General features: G+C 40.6%; 1 protein-coding gene and 1 long non-coding RNA gene across 13 annotated transcripts in view; one reads left to right on the plus strand and one right to left on the minus strand.

Annotated features, from left to right (window-relative positions):
- The window catches only part of ABLIM1 (actin binding LIM protein 1), a 203,543-nt gene that overhangs the window by 94,369 nt on the left and 87,834 nt on the right, over positions 1 to 21,340 (minus strand). For all 12 annotated transcript variants that reach the window (XM_064431400.1, XM_064431401.1, XM_064431391.1 and 9 more), the window contains one exon: positions 4,847 to 4,981. In XM_064431400.1, coding sequence (XP_064287470.1) covers positions 4,847 to 4,981 — 135 coding nt within the window. Of the gene's footprint in view, positions 1 to 4,846; positions 4,982 to 21,340 lie in introns of those variants that run through there.
- Positions 239 to 20,376, plus strand: LOC135306837 (uncharacterized). The gene is made up of 3 exons (XR_010367588.1): positions 239 to 308; positions 10,384 to 10,594; positions 20,262 to 20,376. It is a non-coding gene; the product is annotated as an uncharacterized LOC135306837 (long non-coding RNA).

A 21,340-nucleotide genomic window follows, 5' to 3' on the forward strand; every position in this document is an offset into this window, starting at 1 on the left:
CCCCCTCCCTGCCAGGCTCATTGAGCTGCAGATGATGTAGCCTTGAAAAGCCCTCACATAAAAACCCAGACCTGTGCCTGGAACCTAAACATACCACAGAGGATTCTGCAAGTTAAGCTCGAGAGACATCTAACTGAAGAGAGAAAAATTACCACATTTGTTCCATAATTAAGAAACTCCTTTATGCTGATTTATAATAATGTTTTAATAGAAGCTTTTTTTTTTCCTGTAGAATACTCTGGGTTTGTGGAATGCTTCCTGGATGCCAAGACTTGGCTTTGCATTGTAATTAGCAAGATTATTAGCAGGTAATTGCCTTTTGATATTTGATATCACTATAGCATGTGAAACATTGATACACAGTGAAACATTTTCACCTGACCTTTATTCCACATAACTGTAGATATCCCATTCCTGGAAGTGTTCAAGGCCAGGCTGGACAGGGCTTTGAGCAACCTGGCCCAGTGATTTGGCAACCTGGCCCATGGCAGAGGGGCTGGAATGACATGATTTTAAATTTCCACCCCAAACCATTCCATGATTCTGGGATAGTAAGGACTAAAATACTTAAAGACACCATCCATATTCTTATGGCAGGATTGCTTATTTATGAGATTAAATTTTCCTTAAGTCTACATTACTATAAAAAAATCTAAGTTTTCAAATTCATATTTGACGTCATGGATCTACTATTTGAAAGACTCCTACCACAAACACTAGCCTATCTTGCTAAGATAATTCAGCCTATCTCTCCATGCACCAAAATCAAGCTATGTAAACTTTTACATTGTTACTATGAAAGCTTAAAGCTTTTTCTGTTAAGCAATACAGTGTACTGAAACCAGCTTTTCCCTCTAACCCAAAAGATGAATCACAAGCTTAATAATAAAGCCTTATTATAGCAATTTTGCTAGCCTCCAAGTTTCCTCTGCTAATACATGCAATAGGGTAAAGTGAACTGTAATCAACTGACAATGGCAGAAAATTATCATTTGTATCAGATCACAATTTAAATTGAGATATTAAAATCTCTGCTCAAGCACATTGTAATTTAGGGCCTGATCCCACACACATTTACATATGGAACAGAACTGCAGTGAGTAGTCTTAGTTTTTCCAGAGAAGTTATTAATGTACATAGATGCTTGCAAGAAAAACTTTTACTTCTTCATAAGCCACTAATTAATTCTTGTTAATGGCAATGTTTATTTGAGACAAACCCAGTGATGTCTCCAGCTCAACCTCCTCATCTAACCTTCCCTCCTCTCAGCCTGCTGTTTCCACTGCCTCATAAAGATTAACAATTTGGTATGGTAAGAGTAGTGTACTCCTGCTAAAACAGACCTTAAAGCTTATTTATTACACCTGGAGGTAATGCAGAATCCTATTAAATTTGCATTTTTAACACAGACCAGTGTAATTCCCTGGCAAGGTAAGGGATTTTGTCATGAAATAGCCAAAGACAACTGCTCTGAATGGTGTTCCTGGAGCTGCACTCTTAAATGTCTCTTATCCCTCCTCTGTCCATCACTCCCCTGTTAACTCCAGCTCCCAGTCAGCTGCTGCCTGCCTGAAATTCTTTGCCTATCAGGAGAATGGCAGAGCTCACCTTCCTGGGGACAGCCACACCATTTTCCGCTTTTTTGTTTTCCTATCAGCTCTTGTCAGGAGCCACAAATAGAAGCGGCCGGCCCCGGCAGACAGGACACACCAGCTGGAGACACACGGCTCTCCAGGCAGAGCCCCAGCCAGCCCCATCTTATCACAGGGCCACGGGAACACGTCAGTCAGTGGAGGTTTTATTGGTCATCTCTGGCAGGAAGCAGCTCCTCTGTTCTTAGAAAGATTCCAGAGATGGACAGAGCACCAAACTCCTGCGGAGGGCGATTGTCTGCTCACATCAGGTGACGCATGAGCGTGTCCCGAGCTGGCTGATGCACGTGGAGATGTAAGTCACAGTGCTCCTGCAGTGCCACAGCCACCACTGACACGTGTGCCAAGCAGTCATGGAGTGCCTAGGAGCCTCTGACACAACCTAGGGAAGCAGGACTACACGCATATCAAATACACTTAACAGTACAATGTAAAAACTGAGTGCGTGGATGGCAATAATAAAAAGGAATCTCATACAGAGCAAAGAACAGGATCACACAAACTGTGACTCGTGTGACAGCCTTATCAAGAAATGGATTTTCCCCACATCTTCTAAGTCTGTGGGCAAAAGTTTAAACACTTTCAGCAGGTATGAAAACAGACAAGTGTGAGCTTGTTCAAGTCTTTCATGCTATAAATGGGAGTTGCAGTCTCAAGAGAAAAGTTTAGTATACTAAAAAAAAAAAAAAAAAAAGCCAAGCCACCTGTAGATGCAGCTGATACATCCTGGTCCTAGTATCTATTGGTTTTGCTGCCTAACTTTATAAACTTTTTTTTTGCTGCCTACTTTATAAACTGAGGAGGATCTAACTCCACCTCCTGTAGAGTTGCAGTCATGTCATATTAAAAACACATCAGACTAAGAGGGAAGAAAACCACTTACTTGAACAGCTGTGTCCCACTTGTATAAACCATATGGTCAGACAATATGCAATGTGAGTAAATAACTATGTGGCTAAAACAAAAACTGCACTCACTTAAATAACAATAAACAAGACGTGCAGCTCAGGTAAAACATTCAAAACAGGACTTGGAGCGACCTCCCATACACAGCCCTTTCCTTTCTCCCTGTGAAGACAAATGAACTCTAAAAAGATAACACTCAGACAACAAACCCAACTAATAAGGCACAGACTGAATGAACAGCATGAGAAAAGTCTCTAACACAGCTCTGGCCCTTCTGAGCTCAAACTGGGTTTACTTTCCTCCATTTCCTTAACAAGCTCATGGTACAAATCACAGTTTCATTTCCCCCAAGTAAGAATTATTTCCATAGCTCTCCCTTCTCTGGTGATCTTCATGCAAGCACTCATAAGGTCAATATTATTACAGAATCTTAAACTGTCATCACAAACAGAAGCTACAATGAGTTTAGACATTCCTCTAGGGAAGGAAAGAACAAAACCAAAAAAATTATACTAGTAAATCCAGTCTTGCAACAGAATAGTCAAAGCACAAAAGCAGCTTATGAGTAAGTAACTAAAACACAAATGAAAGAAGAAAGCAGACCTCACCCCTCCTAAAAAAAGCAAGATTAATGTGGTGCATTCATCAGGACAACAATTCCAAAGCCCTGCTCCATCTGCCCCCTTCTTTATCAGGAGGTCCTAAGGACACTGTTTGCTGCCTGGCCTGAATTATCATTCTCCTTTGTGACTCAAAGGATCTCAGGTGGCCTGATGCTGAAAATACCCTAGTCCAGTATCTTCTGTAAATTGAGACCACTACTCACTATGGACAAGAACAAGAAAATAAACAAATAGTTGCTGGTTTTGAACTGCTCAGGGATTATATGGCATCAAGTACTGCTTGAAATACAGCAGCTGTAATAGAGATATGCATTTCCCCAAGCATTCCAGAAACAGGGCAGACAGAGCTCCATGGTGGAGCTGTCTGGGATGGGCTGATGCCACTCCAGATTGGCACAGACAAAATATGTTAATGTCTAGGTGAAAGGTAAGCATTTTTTTAGTTATCTAGCTGTATTTAACTGAAAACCACAGTTAACAAACCATTTCTTAGATTCTAGATACTGATTTTCAGCATACAAATAACTCAAATGACCTTTAAAAAAAACCTTTAGTAACGTAGGAAAACAACTATTTCTATTTTCTGCTATATTCCATATATTCAGGAAGCGGAAGAACAGAGCAGCCCCACAACTATTCCACCTACATTTGGAACATGAAAAATATAACTGTACTCAGGAACTGGACTGGAGACACTTTTCAAAGTCTGAATCTGCAGGGTACATGCTACATATGGACTTTCAGAAAAGATAACTTGGGTTTAATAGAAGTGAAAAACTATGTGGTATTGATTCCGCTGCTGTGTTTTAGTTGCTCAGTTACTTTGATTTATTCCAGCACCTTTTTCCATGTTTGCCACCAGCTCTGCCACGTTCACCTGGAGCCCGAGTCCCTTTCTGTGCTGTATCTCCCCTGTGCTGAGCTGGGACTGGCTGTGGCAGGCAGTGGTTGCACACAGACCTGGGGATTTCTCCTTATTCTCACCTTTCATCCTGCGTTTTGTGGTTACTCAATTCAGCCAGCTCTGCATTGGTGTTCATTAAACAGAAACTCTGTGAAGGAGCCAGGGTTGCCTCCTGCTCCGTGGCACCCATCTTCAAAGGCAATGCATTCACAAAGCATAGTTTTACAGTTATTTAACGCTTCATTAAACCTCTGTTTTGTAAAAAAAGAACAGGGAGTCTTTGTTGTGGTCACAGAGGGCTCAGTGGCATGAGCTGGAGTTGCCAAGAGCCCCTCAGGTCCTCCCTCTGTGGAATGGGCAGCACTATCCCCACTCCCAAGGCAGCTCCATGGCATAAAGCCTTAGAACACCTTTGCAGAACCTTTCTGGTGGGTTTTTTGAAAGCAAATACTTTCACCAGTCAATTGAGTACAAAGGACCTTAATTTTCATAACTATCCTTAATGAAAGTCATTGCTATCAAGAGTTTTTAAAAAAATTCCAGATCATTGAAAAAGCATTTAGACCAAAAACTACAAAAATATAGAATTTTCCTAAGTATCACCACCTTTCTTTACCCTTCCCACCTTCAAATCCTTCAGGTATTGAGCAAAGAGAGTATTTTTAATGGGTTGATGGCAGGAAGCACAACCTCCCATCAGTGGTCCAAGGCACATTTGCACAAATGGAGTCATTTCTAGCAGATGAATATCCAGGTTTTACCTTTGCAGGTGAAGCATTTGATGTGGAAGTGTCTGGCTTGAACTCGGAGCACTTCACCTTTACAAGGCTCCCCACATTTGTGGCAGTGGATGACTGGCTTTTCAGAGGGGTGGTGGGGCTCCTGAGGATGGGCCACTGTAAAGCAAACAAACAAAAAATATTTCAGCCCATACAAAAAAAGTATTTTCTTCTATACAAAACTCTGTGTTCTCAGACACTTTACACCATGATACAAATGTATCTGGTCACATTTTATGCTCATCTAAAAAGTTACCACCATTTCATTTAAATATAGTCTTTTCACAAACCAGTAGTTTAAGACATTCGCATCAACTACTACTTGTTTCCATTAATGCTGCTACAGAAAGATGAGGAAAAACTCCCCCCACAGTGTCAGTGCCACAAAGTGTTTTAGAATGCCTGCCATTTTCTTTCCAAGAACATGAGTGTGTGCAAACCATTGGATGAGCACACAAGGAAAGTACAAACTAATTTAATCCAGGAAAGTATATAACCCAAGCAAAAAAGATGGAAGGAAAGCAATTCCAAATCAAGTTCTGGGAAACCAGATGAACCAGATAGTCTGTATGCAAATGACTGCACTAAAAATAAACTACAAACATCTCCTTTTTGCTACAGCAGATACCCAATGCATGGAAAGCACTCTTGAAGAGAAAAGAAGCCAATATTATTTGTTTCTACTCCCATCAATTCTAGCAGAAATTACTCTCTGCATGCAAATTAGAGATACTATGAATAGGCAGAAACTACCCACGTATTTGCAATATTGTCAGGGAGACACAATTCCAGGCAGGGGTAATCACCAACCCCACCACCCAGAGCAGAGCTTGGATAGGAACAGGAAAAGTTTGTGGATTTCACTGTCGTAATAAAAGTTTAATTGCTCCACATTTGGCTTCTGTAAAACATGTTTAACTTTCTCTTCAGATGTGGCAGCTTGGGGCCCTAACAGAAGTGCACGGGTGTAAGCTGGCGCAAGATTTAATCTCAACTGAACTGTTTGAAGTGGAAAGTATTACCCAGAATGTTCCCAAACAAACCTATGTTCCTTCAATTCTCCCTCCCACATCCCATTCTAGCAGTAGGAAGCCTTTCTCCTTGTAATATTGTTCTCAAACTAGTGGTGCTCATCAGAACATTTCAGAGAAAACATACCTCTACCCACGCCTCTGTCTTTATACCACTCCTGTCCTACTTTTCCTGGCCTGCAAAGGACTGAGTGCTGATACATCTCTCTCACTGTCACTGGAAAACATCTTCAGAATTTTCTCGAGATCTTTTCCCTTCCTGATCAGTTCCTGGCATCACCCCAGCCAGGACTATGCTGTTTTTCAGGTTACTGCTTATGCAGCTTAACAGATACCTTGCTCATTTTACTGCACCAGATTCCTCCCTTTCTTCAGTGGATTTCTAGGGGAAAAGCTCCATCACTCCATGAAGTCTTTTTATATTATTCTCCTTTATAAATGTCTTACTGAAGAAATGCTGCTATCATTTTGCATTACATAAATACAAGATTAATAATAAAAAAGCTGAATATGTGATTAGGGGAGTAATAGCATCAAGAATAGAGAATAAAAAATATTCTAAGCAATTTCTGTTGTAAGTCCAGCCAGACTAATATGGTAACTTTTATGCTCTTCTTCCTATCACCACTCACATCTCCAATCCCAAACTTCAAAGAAAATGGTTGAATTCTTCTACTCAAGCTTGAAGTTTTTAATACCTCTTTTTCTGGTAGCCTCACTTAAACTATTTAAGCATTTATTCAGTTATTCAGCCCATCCTGGTCAACAGAATTCAGCTGGTAATGCCAACCAGTATTTCAATTAGCAGCTCCAGTGAAGTAAAAGCTCACTGAATGCCTCACCTTGAGTGAACCTCATCTAATAGTCTGCAATGCAATACTGTTTCTGGAGTGGAAGTTATTATTCTTACAAACAAAACTATTCACTAGCAACCAAGGATATATATAGGAAAAAAAAGAAGGAAAGAAAGAATGAATGAAAGACAAACATAGAGATGACTGTTAACTAATTAAAATTATGAGCAAAATTCCCTCTCAGACCCAGACAACCTGAGATGGGCCTGATGAAAGCTGAAGTTAACATTGTTGACTTTTAAAGCTACTCACAAGAGGAAATGGATAAAGAATTTGGAAAAATGCTCTCTAAGCTTTATATGGTGCAATGTGAAATCTGTACCTGCAATACCCTGCTTATTCCACCTTACATGTGTAGGACACTTTGACATTCTGCACACCAGGTTCCAGATCTTCTGGTATTGATCTGAAACACAAGCCTCTGCTCTTTACAGGAGAGTAAATAACTATTTTCAAGGCTGGTCCAATGATGCAGCTTCTTTCCAGTTCTGCCTTTAAAGCCATTTAAATGAATACAAATACTGTTAGTTGCTATTTCCAGACTGATCTCTTAAGTGAAGCTAATTATGGTGCTTGTCTTACTGGCCTCCATTTAGCATTGTAGGTCAAAATTGAATAATTGACTTTCACCCTCCTGTAAGGAATTGCTTGTAAGCTTTTTCCTTTGGATGCACGCAATACACACAAGGCTGTTCAGTGGCAGAGGTGACCTTTCACAGTTACCAGGGAGGACAGAACAGGGAATTAAAGAAAAAAAGAAAGAGAAATACCTCAACAAGCAGCTTATTGAAATTTTTCTGACTGAAGTCCAGCCAGCTCACTGGACATGTCAGTTTTAAGCTGCTCTAGGTTTGAAAAGGTCAGAGTCAGGAGCTGGGTTCATCTCCTTGCAGGGATTTCACACCTTGAGAGTCCATATTTCAGGCTCTGCCTGCACCAACCCTCCCCACCACAAATACAGGATATCTTCTCAGGCATCACAGACTGCACATGATGTAATAAGGCAACCCTAGATCATGTCTGAGACAATTACAACAGACTCCAGACAGTACAGTCAGAGACAGGACATGAATTTAGAATCTGGATAACCCAGATTCCTGCTCCACAACAGATACTTCTGTGGATGATATCCCCTAACCCTAAAGGAATGAAGCCATACAGTTAATTCAGCTAAGTCACTAATCCTGGAACCACCAGGGGACCTACCAAGTTACAATTATTTGAATGTTTTAGTTTCTCTGTGTCTTCAGTGTCTAGGACTGTAAACCAGGTGCAACAGCACTGTCAGCCTCAGCCTACTGTGAGAATAAATCCCATGGCAAGGTTCCCAGGGATGGAAAAAGTAGAAATACTAAGACAGCCAGTCACCTTCCTGCCTCAGTACCAGGGCTCACAAAGAAGAACATTTCAAGACAAGCTAGGTTGAGACTTCCACTCAAGACCAGCTTAAATGAATAATCGATTAATAATTAATGCTTTCTTAAACTCATTTAGGCTTCAAATAAGACAAATCAATGTCCCATTAAATATCCAATTTACCCAGAGTAACACATACACTGACTGGGACAACTGGGAAGTCTGGATTGCATAATTTAAGTCAGGGAGAAATAAAAAGAACAGAAAAAAATCAATAGCACCTTCAGTTGTGAGGAAAACAATCCTTGTCACTGGAGTGTTGCTTTGTGCTAACATCACTCTGCAGACATATCACCATTATTTTTGTCATTCCTTATGTTTCCTTGTGAATCAAGCAATGTTGGTTTCATTATGTTTTGCAACTGCACTATATGGATGTAAATTCAAAGCAACTCCAACAGCCTGAGAGTACTTGTGACTGCATTTTATCTAAACATCTCAAAATAATTCCAGACCTGCAAAAAATAATTAAAAACAAAAGGAGATAGAAAAGACCACAACCCAATGTTCATATGAGAAACCAAAGGTATTTTCTGAGCAAAATTAAAGACTTAATTCACTGTGCAAAGTTGAAAACTGTTCTGTTGGGGTGTTTTCTTTACAGCAGATCATTGTCTGAGGGTTTAAAAACAATTATTTTTTGTTGCATCAGCTAGAAATTAGACCTCACTATTCACAACAAACCTTTCTGAAATGGAAACTACAGCAACTACTTGAAGAGTATGCAGTTGAATAAAGAAAACAATGCAAATAAATACTGCAGCCTTCTTTATTGATGATTCTCTCCCTGAACACAGAACTGTTAGGAAACCAAAGGCAGAAGCTAAGGGATTCTTAGCTGCTGATTCTTGCTGGCAAGACTCCATGTATCTGCTGCAAGCCAGGAAGTACCTTGGCTTTTACTGGAAGTCAGAAAAGCTTCTGGGAAACACCTTGCTATGGGAATGCTGCAAGGTGGAGTCACACCAAAATATTTTTAGTTCAGTTCTACTCTAAACTGCAATTATAAAAAAAAAAGCATCCTCTAAATTTAAAGATGATGATATGGGCTACTGCTCTTTTCAAAGCGAATTTTTGTCATTTTTCCATTTGCATGGATACCTCCAGAAATAAACCTGAAGCTATGCTCAGTCAACTCTGCCCATGCTGTAGAAGGTGTAACTTCAGGCTTTATGCCAGGATGCAGAATCTCTGTGACTTTTAGCTCCACAAGCTCTGGGCTCTGTGGCACAGCATTGAGAACAGGCTGTGCTCACTGCAGCACAGGCAAGGGGATTCTCAGAATGTCACAGATTTTTCATTTATATCTTAGGAGTGGCCTGACACAGGCAGCATGTTCTCTGAAATGCTGATTTTCAGCTACTGTGTTTTCTTGGCTGAAGACTGAACTATTAAGGAAAAAAAATAAAGCACAGATGTAATGGTGTGAAACTACTCCAAGTTCTTTACTAGCCTGTTTTAAAATTTCCTCACTCCTTTCTGCTTTTAGCAATAAAGGACTGTGTATGAGATTGCCATGGCAGTAAATGCAACCAAAGCTTTCTACAGACAACTCTCTCTCTCTGCCCTCCATCCCTGCATTACCTGACATGGCTTTGGAGGCTATTGTCACAGCTGAGATGGCCATGACACACACAGTGTCACCATACAATTTCAGAAAGCTTCAACCCTTACAGAAAACACCACAACACTCCAGCAGGCTTCCAGCATTGGCCCTTCTTGTTCTTTAGCCCAACTTTTTATCCCCTCATGTTGATGCATTGTCCCTGTGTGCCCTCTGCTCCCTTTGGTGTTGGTCAGTGCCCCTGGGCACTCCCTGGCTCATTGCTGTCAGTGCTGCTCACAGCTGTGCCCACTGGGGATGAGGCTCAGCCCCACTCCAATCACCACAAACTGTATGCCTACAGGCTATGATTCCTTAAACTAATTTACAGGATTTGCAGCTCAAAACTTGAAGGTTTAAAACCAAAATTGCCTCATTGTTTGATGCTGCCAAGCAGCTCCACTGTTGATGCAGCTGGGCAGCTCCTTGCTTGGGACAGGACAGAGGGAGGCAGGTGCACAGGATGACAAGCTGGGAAAAAATATTTTCTGAGCTGAAAGATGCTGGAGACACCAGAGAATCAAGTTCAAGAATGGAATCTGCCTTATCACTTCTCCTCCATGCTCTATTGTAAAGAGAGAAGTAATTTTCTCCCATCTTTTGTGTTTCTTTCAGAGATAAGGGCCTGTAACCCCTGGTTTGTAAAGCCTGTCTGTCTACAGCCCATGCAGTCTCCAAGGAATTCCTCTTTTGTGAAAGTCCAGCACAGTGGAGACTCGAGGAGGCACTGAAATACCTATTTAAAAGAAGGGGTGAAAAATGCAGTGTCATTTTGCTTATCTGCAGACTCAGTTCTTGAATCTCAAATCTGTAAGAATCCTATCAGGTAAGGTGACCAAGCAGTGACTGAGAGGGAAATCAAACCTCCCAGCTGCCAGGGGCTGATAAAGATATTACTGCAGTCATTAACCACAGGTATCTGACAGGGATCTTCAGGATTCCAGGAAATCCTGGAAGGAGGCACTCCCATGAAGAGATACTGGCGAGCTGCTTGCCTACACATGTATGAGAAAGCCTAAGGGAAAATCCTAGACTGTAGCTAGCTCATACCACTGCCTTTCAAATCAGATCTGAAGCAGCATTATAAAGCTCTTTCTTCCTGTAAATTTATCTGTATCACTCCTACAGTGTGCCAATTTGTCTTAAAACTATTTGTGCTGTCTATAGATATCCGGAGTACCTATTTTAAAAACAGGGGAGGAAAAAAAAAATCTTAAATTCGGTAGCTTTTTGCCACAGTTTTGAAATGTTTTATCACATTTTCCATAAAAGTATTATCATTTTCCACTTACAATTCATCTGCTGCTGAAAAGAGCAGATGCAAAAGGGACCGTGGCAGGGCAGCAGCTCCTTTGGCAGAAGTCAGTGCCCTGATTGTGGTGAGGCTGGCACTCATGCCCATGGAGAGCACAATGGGCTGACCAGTGCACCCAGTGACAGCACATGGGGCTCCCAACACCCCATTTTACCTCACACTCCATTTTTGGGGTGTTGGTGGGGTGGGAGTTGCAGCTCAGCAAGAAGGGCAGCACAGGGAAGAAGGAGAAGGAGAGGAAGTCACATAAAGAGGGACAGCACAGCCCAGGCCTGCTCTGGTTTAGACCCAGAAGGAATCACTGCCAATGCCCAGCCCTCTGCCTCTGGTCTGACTCTCTACTTGTTTAACAAAGACCTAAGAAAAACTGATAGTTTTCTTATGTTCCAATTCAATTCTGGTCACAAGCAATGCTTCTCAGCCTCAGTTCTTCAGCTACAACAAACAAAGTTCACCACAGCTGTGTGTCCTCAAAACAGCATCTCATGGCCAGATGAGGGGCTGACTACGAGACAGCAATGAACAGACTGGCATCCATTCCCTCCACCCCATCCTCCACACCTCTTGGCAGCTTCTGCAGCAACTAGAAGATTTTCACAAGATGCTAACCAGAAGACATGGCACATATCCAGTCTACAAACCAGGTGCATTGCTTCCTTCAAAAATGGATTTTTCTTTAAAGGAAAAATAATCTATAAAGACATTTATACATTTAACTAGATAAATCAGAGTGATAAGTTAGGGTAGCTCCTAAAAAAAAAAGAAATTGAGAACATTTTGTAAGCAAAGATCTTATTGCATGAAAATAGGATCTAAAAGGCTTCAACACCAGAAAGCAAATGTTTAAAATAGGAGATGAAACATACATTATTTTGGGTAAGGAAACCAGTATTTAAATACTTTCATATTTTTAGGTATACATGCATAGAGCTAATGCAGCTAAAAGAATGAAATGCAAAGATTTAGAGATATAAGTGCCAGGCAAAAACCCAAAATATTAACATCTGTAATGTGAAATCAATGAGAGACAACTCCTATGTTATTTACAAATATAAATAAAAAGCTTTGTGCCACACACCCAAATGTGTAAAAAGGTGAGGAAATAATGACCTCTAAAAATACAGCACAGAAAAAAAAATCACAATTATTTCAAAGTTTCAGAACACAAGTGCAAACATACTTATTTTCTCTATTTTCCTGCTGTTTCCTATCCTCCTCCCATGCCTCTTCTATCTCAAGCTTTGATACTGCAATTAATTCCCCACAGAACAGCATACAAGATCAGGGCCTAAGGCCTCAGCCCTATTAAGATTTATGCATATGAATGGTTCAGTATTAAGTGAAATATTTAACACCAGCACCTGCTTGATCCTATCTGAAAAAAAGATCACCTTCTCCAACATAGACAAAATAAAAAAAAAAATAAAACAATGTAACTGTGATGGCTCTGAGACTGAAAGAAATGTGTTTGGTGGATCCAGTTTTCCAAGTCTTTGAGAGTAACTGAGAGATAAAGAAAATCAGGTTGTGTTTATGTAGGGGTTATATCCTTATCTGGACACTTGGGATTCCACCACAGATTCTGACAGTGTTTAGTGTGTAATTTTCAGAGTTGTCAGTGACAAAGCATAAATGTGGCATGCATGTGGCCCTTATGGCTGAACAGGAACCTCAGGATATCCCCCCCTTGCTTTGGAGCCACCAGGAGCCTGAGAGCTTTCTCAGTTTGTCAGCTGGAAACTGTGAACGCGTCAGTGCTAAATCAGCTCTGCAGTCCAGTGGAACTGCAGCAGCTCCACTGATGCTCTTCCCACCACAAAAGCATCAGAGCCTCTTTAGAAGAGTTTGTCATTCTCTAAAACAGCAGCAAGGAGGAACTTCTGCCACGTCTGTCCACACATGTTTGCCTTTGATCACTTGGCAGGTGAATAAAAGCACATTCTAGAGCATCATCTATACTTAGCAGGAACAAAAGCACCTGACAAAATTATTACATTTATATTTGCTTAAGAAAAATTATAATCCTTTCAAAGAAGAGTCAAGGACAGCTTCTTAACTGGATATGGTCAGGTGTTGTTTTAAGCTCAAACAGAAAAAGCAATAGGGAGTTTTAGAACTATTTTCAGTAATGAAAAGACACTAATCTTGCAATGAAGTATGCAGCAAACTATGACATGCTGAGAAACAGATGATGATCAAACAAATGTTGACTAAGCCAAGCCAGTCTTTGAATCAAAACCTGCATTCCTGCCTTACTGAACACGATTGTTAGCAGATGGGTTGCTGATTAGTGGTTAGCAAGCCAAAGGGGAGAGGCACAAAGTGAATTTATTCTGCCATATTTCTACATTAGCACAAAGTATTTTTTCACAAGACATATCACCATAAAATTGGGTGATAAAGAGACAGTGAATCCAGACTCTTATCTGATGTTCTGGGAATGCCCTTCTTGATCACATCCACAAAGGTTCTCTGCACTTGGTTCCACAACCAACTTACTGAGGGTCAGTGTTTCAGGATAATCAACTCACCCTTTGAAACTCCTTGCTGAAGGGCTGGAAGATCAGGCTAAACATTTGCTCCTCACACCCAACATCTGCAAGTCTCTGACACGTATAAGCCTTGTAAGCAGCCAAAAAAATTTGAGTTATGCCTTCAACACATCTGACATACACAAGAGAATCATTCACTATTTCAAAAAGAGTGATTTTTTTTCTAACATAGGACAGAGGTAATTAGAAATTCAAGAGCTCCTCAGCATATTCTGAGCAACCATCTCATACATATCACTAGATGTCTCTATCTGAAAAAAAAATAAATCACAGAATAGTCTGAGGTGGAAAGGACCCACAAGGATCATCAAGACCAGTATCAATACTTTACTTATAACAATGAATACACAGAAGTGTCAAATTATTCAGTGCAAATCCTAGAGGATCCTCAAGGCTACATGAAAGCAAGTTGCTGAAGTTAGCAGAAAAAACAATTGCTTTTTCCAGACAGCATGGAAATTCTGGCCTACTGATGAGTGGTGGTTTCCAATAATAGCCCTCAAATGTCTATCAGGCCTCTCAGCTACCCAAACAGCATCCCACGTGGGGATTCTGGCAACAAATTCATCACAGTTCCCCTATGCATCCTTTTTAGAGGCTGCATGAGTATTCCATGCAGTAAAATGAATTAAATTTCCTTCTGAAGTAAGTCAATATAAAAATGCTAATTTTAATAATCAATTCTCCCACTGTTCACCCTGAGATTATCTGAGGAGGAGCACTGACCTACATAGGCCAGTGGTCTCCCAGATGCCTTCAAAACAGAATCTGTGGTAAAATCTCCTCTCAGTTACCATCAGGAATCTCCTCGAGGGTTTTTCCCAAGATCCTTGCAGAGACCTGTCCTCACCCAACTCCTTTAAACCACAGAAGCTCCGTGCCCCGTGCTAAGAAACCCTCCTTCAATCAAGGATCTGGTAGATGCCCATCATTCAGTACCACCCTCACTTCTGGCATCTCCAAGGACTGAGCTACACAGCCTCAAACTAAAACTGGACACCACAGAAATCAGCAGCATAAATCTTCATGAGGCTCCTGACACCCGGGTAGTCTGCCACGTACAGAGCTGAAAAACCAGAGTTTCAGAAGCCCTGCCCTGTGCTTATTTGCCCATGTTGGCACCCAGACCTCAAAAACATTACAGCATAGAAGTCAGTTTCTGGGGTATATTATTTCAACAACAAGTAACTGTGCTCCTAAAGACCACAGGGGTTAACATTAGAAGGTAAATGGACCATCACAGGGAAAGCACTGACCAATACAGTACCCCTGAACACAGCCTGTTCCTCTGGCTAGCACCTCCACTCCTGGATAGCAAGCAGACACCCTCAAATCCATCAAATCCTGTTTTGAGGTGCTTTGGAAAAAAAGAAAATACAAATGCAACTGCTTCTTTGAACAAACAAGCAATTCATTGACTCTCGTTCAATCCAGGAGTAATAAAAAATAACACTCGAAGTTCTGCAAGGCTTCATTTGTATTTGGATCACTTCTTTAATTTGATATAATTTTAAGATAGTGCTTCTGAACCAGATCCTGAACTAAAACAGAGTTCCACAATACTTCCATGTAGATTGTACTGACATGTGATGCTGAAGTGGTACTCACAGCAGTGGGAATTAGGAAGTTACCCACCCTTTTGAGAGTGTTTATAGAACCTTGCCTATTATTCTCTTGTACAGCATAAGAGCACCAACATTTCACTTCTGAACAGCTGGTATTAATTATAGGTCGTGTACACAATTGATGGACACAAGGCTTCTATAATTTCCTTTATAAGAAGTGCATAAAAATACAGAATTATTTCTCTAGTTGTCTCTTACAACACAAAATGACCACCATTAATAAAACACGTCCGGTTGGTTTTTTTTTTAAATGTCACATGGCCTCTAAAAAGTGGGTCCAACTTTGGGACAACACTGAAGCACTTACTTAGCTTTAATTCCCAGTGATTCAATTAGACTCAACAAGACACTCTGCTGAACAGAACAGGCTTAAGACAATGCCTAAGTGTTCTCCTCAGACAGATCCCCAGTGAGCCTGAAAGTTATCCAGGCTCAACGAAGGCAAGATTAATTATTCTTTTGGGCATACTGACTGTCCTCTAGGTGGAAAACCAACTTTGTTATAAATAATCCTTTTTAAATTAGTTATGGATTGCCCCCAGAACAAAAAAAATTTCTTTCCTGTTCCCTGGCTTCTCCCACCCAAAGGGCACAAGACATTTTGATTAGTGGAACTTGGTCTTTTCCCCGGTATCCATTAATTTTTCTACAAAAATAATTGACTCTCCTACAGTAGCAGGCCAGATTATGATCCTAACTTGTAAATTCTTTCCTACCAAGATTCCTACTTCCCCTTTGGAAAAATATTTTTCTGCCCTAGCTTAACATATTTTTAAACGATTTTACTATGCCAAGACTCTATCTATAGAAGTGTTGCCTTTTGAATTCTCATCCAAGGAAAGCAACCATATAATTTTTTATTCCACTCACTTGTATTCACCATAACCAGCAGGGCTTTGGGAGCGATGGTGCTGTAGGAGGTGGCCAAGGGTGGGATTGTGCTGGTCACTGTTGGTCCAACCAGTTCAGCAAATGGCAAAACTGACCCACTGCACATCAAAACAGAATGAGGGGAGCACAGAGAACAAAAAAAAACAAAAAAACCCACAAAACACAACAACACAGACACAGCAGCAGGCAGCAAACATTCAAAGGACGAGGCACGAGAGAGAGAGCACAGCATTCCACTGTGCACTGGCAGAGGAGCTGTGGAGTGCCCCTCACTGGAGATATTCCAGAACCATCCGGGCACAATCCTGTGCCCTGTGCTCAAGGATGGTCCTGACTGAGCAGGGAGGATGGACCAGAGGAGCCACTGTGGTCCCTCCCAACCTGACCCACTCTGGGATTCTGAGAGATACAGGAGACAAATCCAGGACAGAGAAGACAGCAAGATACGGGGAAGAGAGAAACAAAAATGATGCCAGGGCAGGAGAAATGCTGAGAAATACCTAAGAGCCTCTAACAACTCCAAAAGGACTGCAGGCAGCAGAGGAACTTGTGTGGAAATAACTGAGCAAGGAAAAAGGAGCACAGAGAGAAAGGAGCAGCAGTGGCCTGGTGCAGTGTCCTGGCCACCCACACCTCACCAGAGGTACTGAGGGTCATGAGAGACATGGACTGGGAATCAGAGTCCAGAGGGAACATGAGGTGTGTTTCTCTGAGCATGTGTTTGCTTGCTTTTATCTTCAAAACCAGAATCAGCAATTAGAACTGTGATAATTGTGAGAAAGTGAAATTGATTGAACCTCCCCTTTTCAAAACTGGGGTTTTTTAGCTCACACCACTCACTGTTTCAGCTGGAAGAAGAGCTGCTTCTACCACCACCTGAACCTATGAACTCCATGATCTCAAATTTAATGACTAAACCCCCTAAGCCCTCCCCTCCAGTGAGATCAATAGCAAAAGTTCTCCCATTTCTCAGTATAAAATATCTGCCATCCTATCTTCAGGGAGCTGGCTCCTACACACAGCTGGGATGCAAGGAATGTATGGAATTCTACTACTGGGAAACATGGGAAGTGGTCAGGCATGGCAGGACTGCACACTGTGCTTGCCCAACTCTTTGGATATGAGTATTTGTACCCTCATGTGAAGTAAGTGCTATTAAAAAAAATAATAAATTAAAATCTCCAGTAAACATGCAGTGCCTGAGCTGGCATCTCCTTGGTTATTTTTGTTTCTCTCAGTATCAATGCTGCACACCAGAACTGCAATTTGAAACCTAATATTAAAAATAAATTTAGAAAGAGAAAGTACAGAAAAGCAATGCCATAAATGTGCCAATAGAAACATAATTGCTTTACAATTGCATTGCCTTTTAAAAGCAATAAGATGTTTACAAGATAATCACATAGCACTGGATACTCTTTATGTTTTTTTGTACAAATAGGAGTAGTGAAATCCCAGCATTGAGATTGCTTTGTCACAGCTGTGAAGCAAGGTAAAAGAAACTCTGTGCTCCAAAGACCTCAAATTCAAATAATCAAGGCAGACAAGAGGAATGTTCTTATCCTCATTTTACAGATTAACACAAGGAAAGATCAAATTACCTCCCCAAGGTCACCTTAAGAGCCTCTAACACAGAACTGTCCTATTGTTTAGTACTTTACCTACAAGTGTATTTTTTCAACATCTATTATAATGCATACTTCTAAAATGCCTTTTCTGTGGTTTGTACAAGGCAGCACAGGCCCTTAATAAAAATAAAAATAAAAATAAACAAAAAAACAAACAAACAAAAAAAAACCCAAAAAAAAAAACCCACAAAAAACCACAAAAAACCAAATGCCCAGCCCCAAAAGCAAACTGTCAAGCAGAACCAAATTTGAAACTATGTAAACTGAAGCAAAAAGAAAATTAACTCCCCAATCCTGCCCTTGCCAATGTGTGATTGCATAATCTTGTCATGTGCTCCAAAAGCAACAAACTTGGAGACTTTCCCAGGTCACCTGGGATTAAAAAGTTCCAAAGCCATGAGTTCAAATCAAGACTACATTTCATCAACGACCATGACACTGAGGCAGTGTTAGGGCCCAAATCCCATTACTCAACATTCTCCTGATTAACACAGGGAATAAATGTTAAAATTGCAAATACACAGAGCACTGGAGAGACAAAGTTCCCAAGAGAGAACACATTTAAATTAGCAGACAGGTAATATTTGCATACTCTTCGAGGAAAGTCCCATCTAAAGCAGTTACATTACAGCTACAGAGAAAGACTAAAAGCTCCTTTGGGGGCTCCTGGCTCTTGGGATTGGCAAAAGGAAGAGAGGAAGGTTGGGGCAAGCATACAACCAGTCCTCTTGGTCAAAACCTGCAGGGGTATTGCTCTCATGCTTTACCAAAAGTATGGAGAAAAAACAACAGAGAACAAAATCCCTCTGCAAGACTGAAGCACGGGCCAAACAGTCTTGGAAATGTGGCACCATTTTGGTGACCTGCACCTTCTGTGTGGCTTCTGGGAGAGCCAGCACCAGAGAGCACCTACAGAGAAGTTGTGAGAACATGGAAACATGATCAAGCTCACTGCAACTCGGTACCCAGTAGGTGCCAGCACCTTCCCTTCAGCAGTACACGAAGCACAGGAGTCATGAAGCCTCTCTTCCTTCTTTAATCCAAAAAATCTTCAACCCCTCATATTTCCTCCTTTTAGCCTTCCAAGCATGCAGAAGCACGGCATGAACATCAACTAATCCACTGTCATGAGTTTGCCCATGGATGATCCTGCCCAAGATTTCATCAGGAACAAAGCTGATTACCAATATGCTTTCACAGACTAGCACTTGAATGCCAGGGCTGCCATCTCATCAACTGCCCAAAAAATCAAGAATCAGGGCTAAATCCTCAGTTCATATGAACTAAGGTGGAAGTAAGTAATGAATGAACTAACTAATGAAGCTACAACCCTTGTGTCCCACAGAAACCTGGCTAGCAGGCTCCCAGCCCACACACTGACCTCAACATAGAAGCAGCAAGAATGCAGATTATTCCATATGGGCTTTGATTGACAGAGAGAATTAATACCAAGACAAACCTATGCACATGTAAACTTTCTTTCTGTTAAAGGATAAGAAGAGAGAAAGTTGTCCTTGGATGCAGCACAGTGATAATAATTCAGCTGAGTAACTAGATAATAAGGGCTTATAATTGGGAATGGATAAGTACACAGAGAGAGGAAAATGTGGTATCAGTCAGACACAACTTAGGAAGCGCCGTTTGGTGTCAGCAGAAAACACCCTGGCCTCAGGAAGTTTTTTTGTGTATGAACTAACCAGGCAGACACTGAAATCATTCTACAGTATGAGCATAATGAAGCATGCTAATTTGCTAAAAACTGTTACCAACCATTTTTCAATTCAGTGAATTGGAGCTGCATTTTTCTAGCTGAAACCAGCCCCTCCAGTGCCTGCCTCACATGTCTGTGAAATGACACTGGACTGAACTGCATTTTCAGCCTGCCCAAACCACAGCTCCAGCAGTGCCTGGAAGGGAGGGTACCAGCTGCATTTTGTGAGAGTATCACTGTAGAGAGTGACATTTAGAGCAATAAATCCTGACCTTCTGACTAAAGCAGAGGAGAAAAAAAAAAGAAAACCAACCAAAACAAACACCAAAAGAAACAAACAAAGCAACCAAAAAACCCCACAACACAAAAAGGAAAACTGAGGTAGAAACAAAAGAGTTAAAAAAATTGTTGAGGAAATTATTTGAAAGTAATAACATATAAAATCAAAATATTTGACAGATTCCATCCTTTCTCTTTCTGCAGCTATGAGATACGAAATATCAGTAACTGCACTCCAAAATTAAAAAGAACATTTAGTTATTTTAGTCCATTATCTCTGTGAACAGGAAAAAAATATTTATATCCAACATAAATATAAACAGCCATCTTTAATAATGCATTAAACTTGGTGGGGAGGGGAAAAGGAAGCAATTTAAACACAATTTTTTTTAGATTTTCAATCATTTATTGTCAACTTCTCTCACTTTTCTATGAAGCTTTTTTCTTCCCATTTTTTACAAAAATGACAAGCTTGTTTTGATTTTTTTGCAGGTAAATGACAACTTTCATGGTGCAAGATGCTAAAACTGAATTTACAGAGTATTCCTCAGCTACAACTCCACGTAACACAGGGAATCCAACCAAGGGAACATCAGCTAGGGGAGGGGACATAAACATACAAAGGGACCAAACTTGAATGCTACAGATATTTTATGTACACTTCAAAAAAACCCAGCAGCCCTGTCTTAAAATGCATCTTCCAAAACAAACAACAGTTAAGATAAACTGAATGACAGTACAGTTATTTTTCTGAAAAGATGACTGACGTAGTTCATTCAAATGATTCTGAAACCTGCACTTTCCAGGATTTGGGGTGAAATTCCTATTTAAACCATCCCTGGTATGGCTCACTGATAGGGGTAGCAGGTCATCATGACTGATATTATAAAAGTAATCCTGTACATCTGAAATAAGGGATCCCAAAGCTAGAAAGTAGCCAATAAAATTTATGCTGGGTCACCGCCCTTCATCAACAGAAATTATCAATAGACTGGAGAATGGTTATTATTACAATCCTCCTGATATCTGTGACACACTGTGGCAGGCATTTGCCATGTATGAGCATTTGTCCTGCTCTCCTCAATCTAGGCATCTGTGAAGCAATTGCACTCACTTTTTATTTACATTTCAAAAAGTCTTAGCATGGGTACTCAAAGCTGCAAAACTGCTCCACTCTTACTCAGCTTTACTCCTTCTTATTTTTATTTCTGCCCTAGTTTGAATTTCTTAATTTTTATTTTTTAAAAGTCCTCAGAAGTAAAGAACACAGACTCTCCTCTCCACAGAAGAGACTGAGGCTGAATCTGTCTGTGATAATGTTAATGCCCCCAAACCACATCCAGTACACTCAAATACAACTCATAATCTATCTTGCATCTTCACAATACAATAAATGACACAGACCAGTATTACTGCAAGGAAACACCCCACAACCATTTCTAAATTGTTTAAAATAGCAAATAATTCTGTAGAAGGCTTAAAATGTTACTTATAGGTAACTGATATCCAATTTACTGCTGCAAAATTCAAGCATTTTGCGAAATCCCATTTATCCATTAAAATTTAAAATA

This window comes from Passer domesticus, chromosome 8 (genome assembly GCF_036417665.1).
Source record: "Passer domesticus isolate bPasDom1 chromosome 8, bPasDom1.hap1, whole genome shotgun sequence".
Taxonomy (NCBI): Eukaryota; Metazoa; Chordata; class Aves; order Passeriformes; family Passeridae; genus Passer; species Passer domesticus.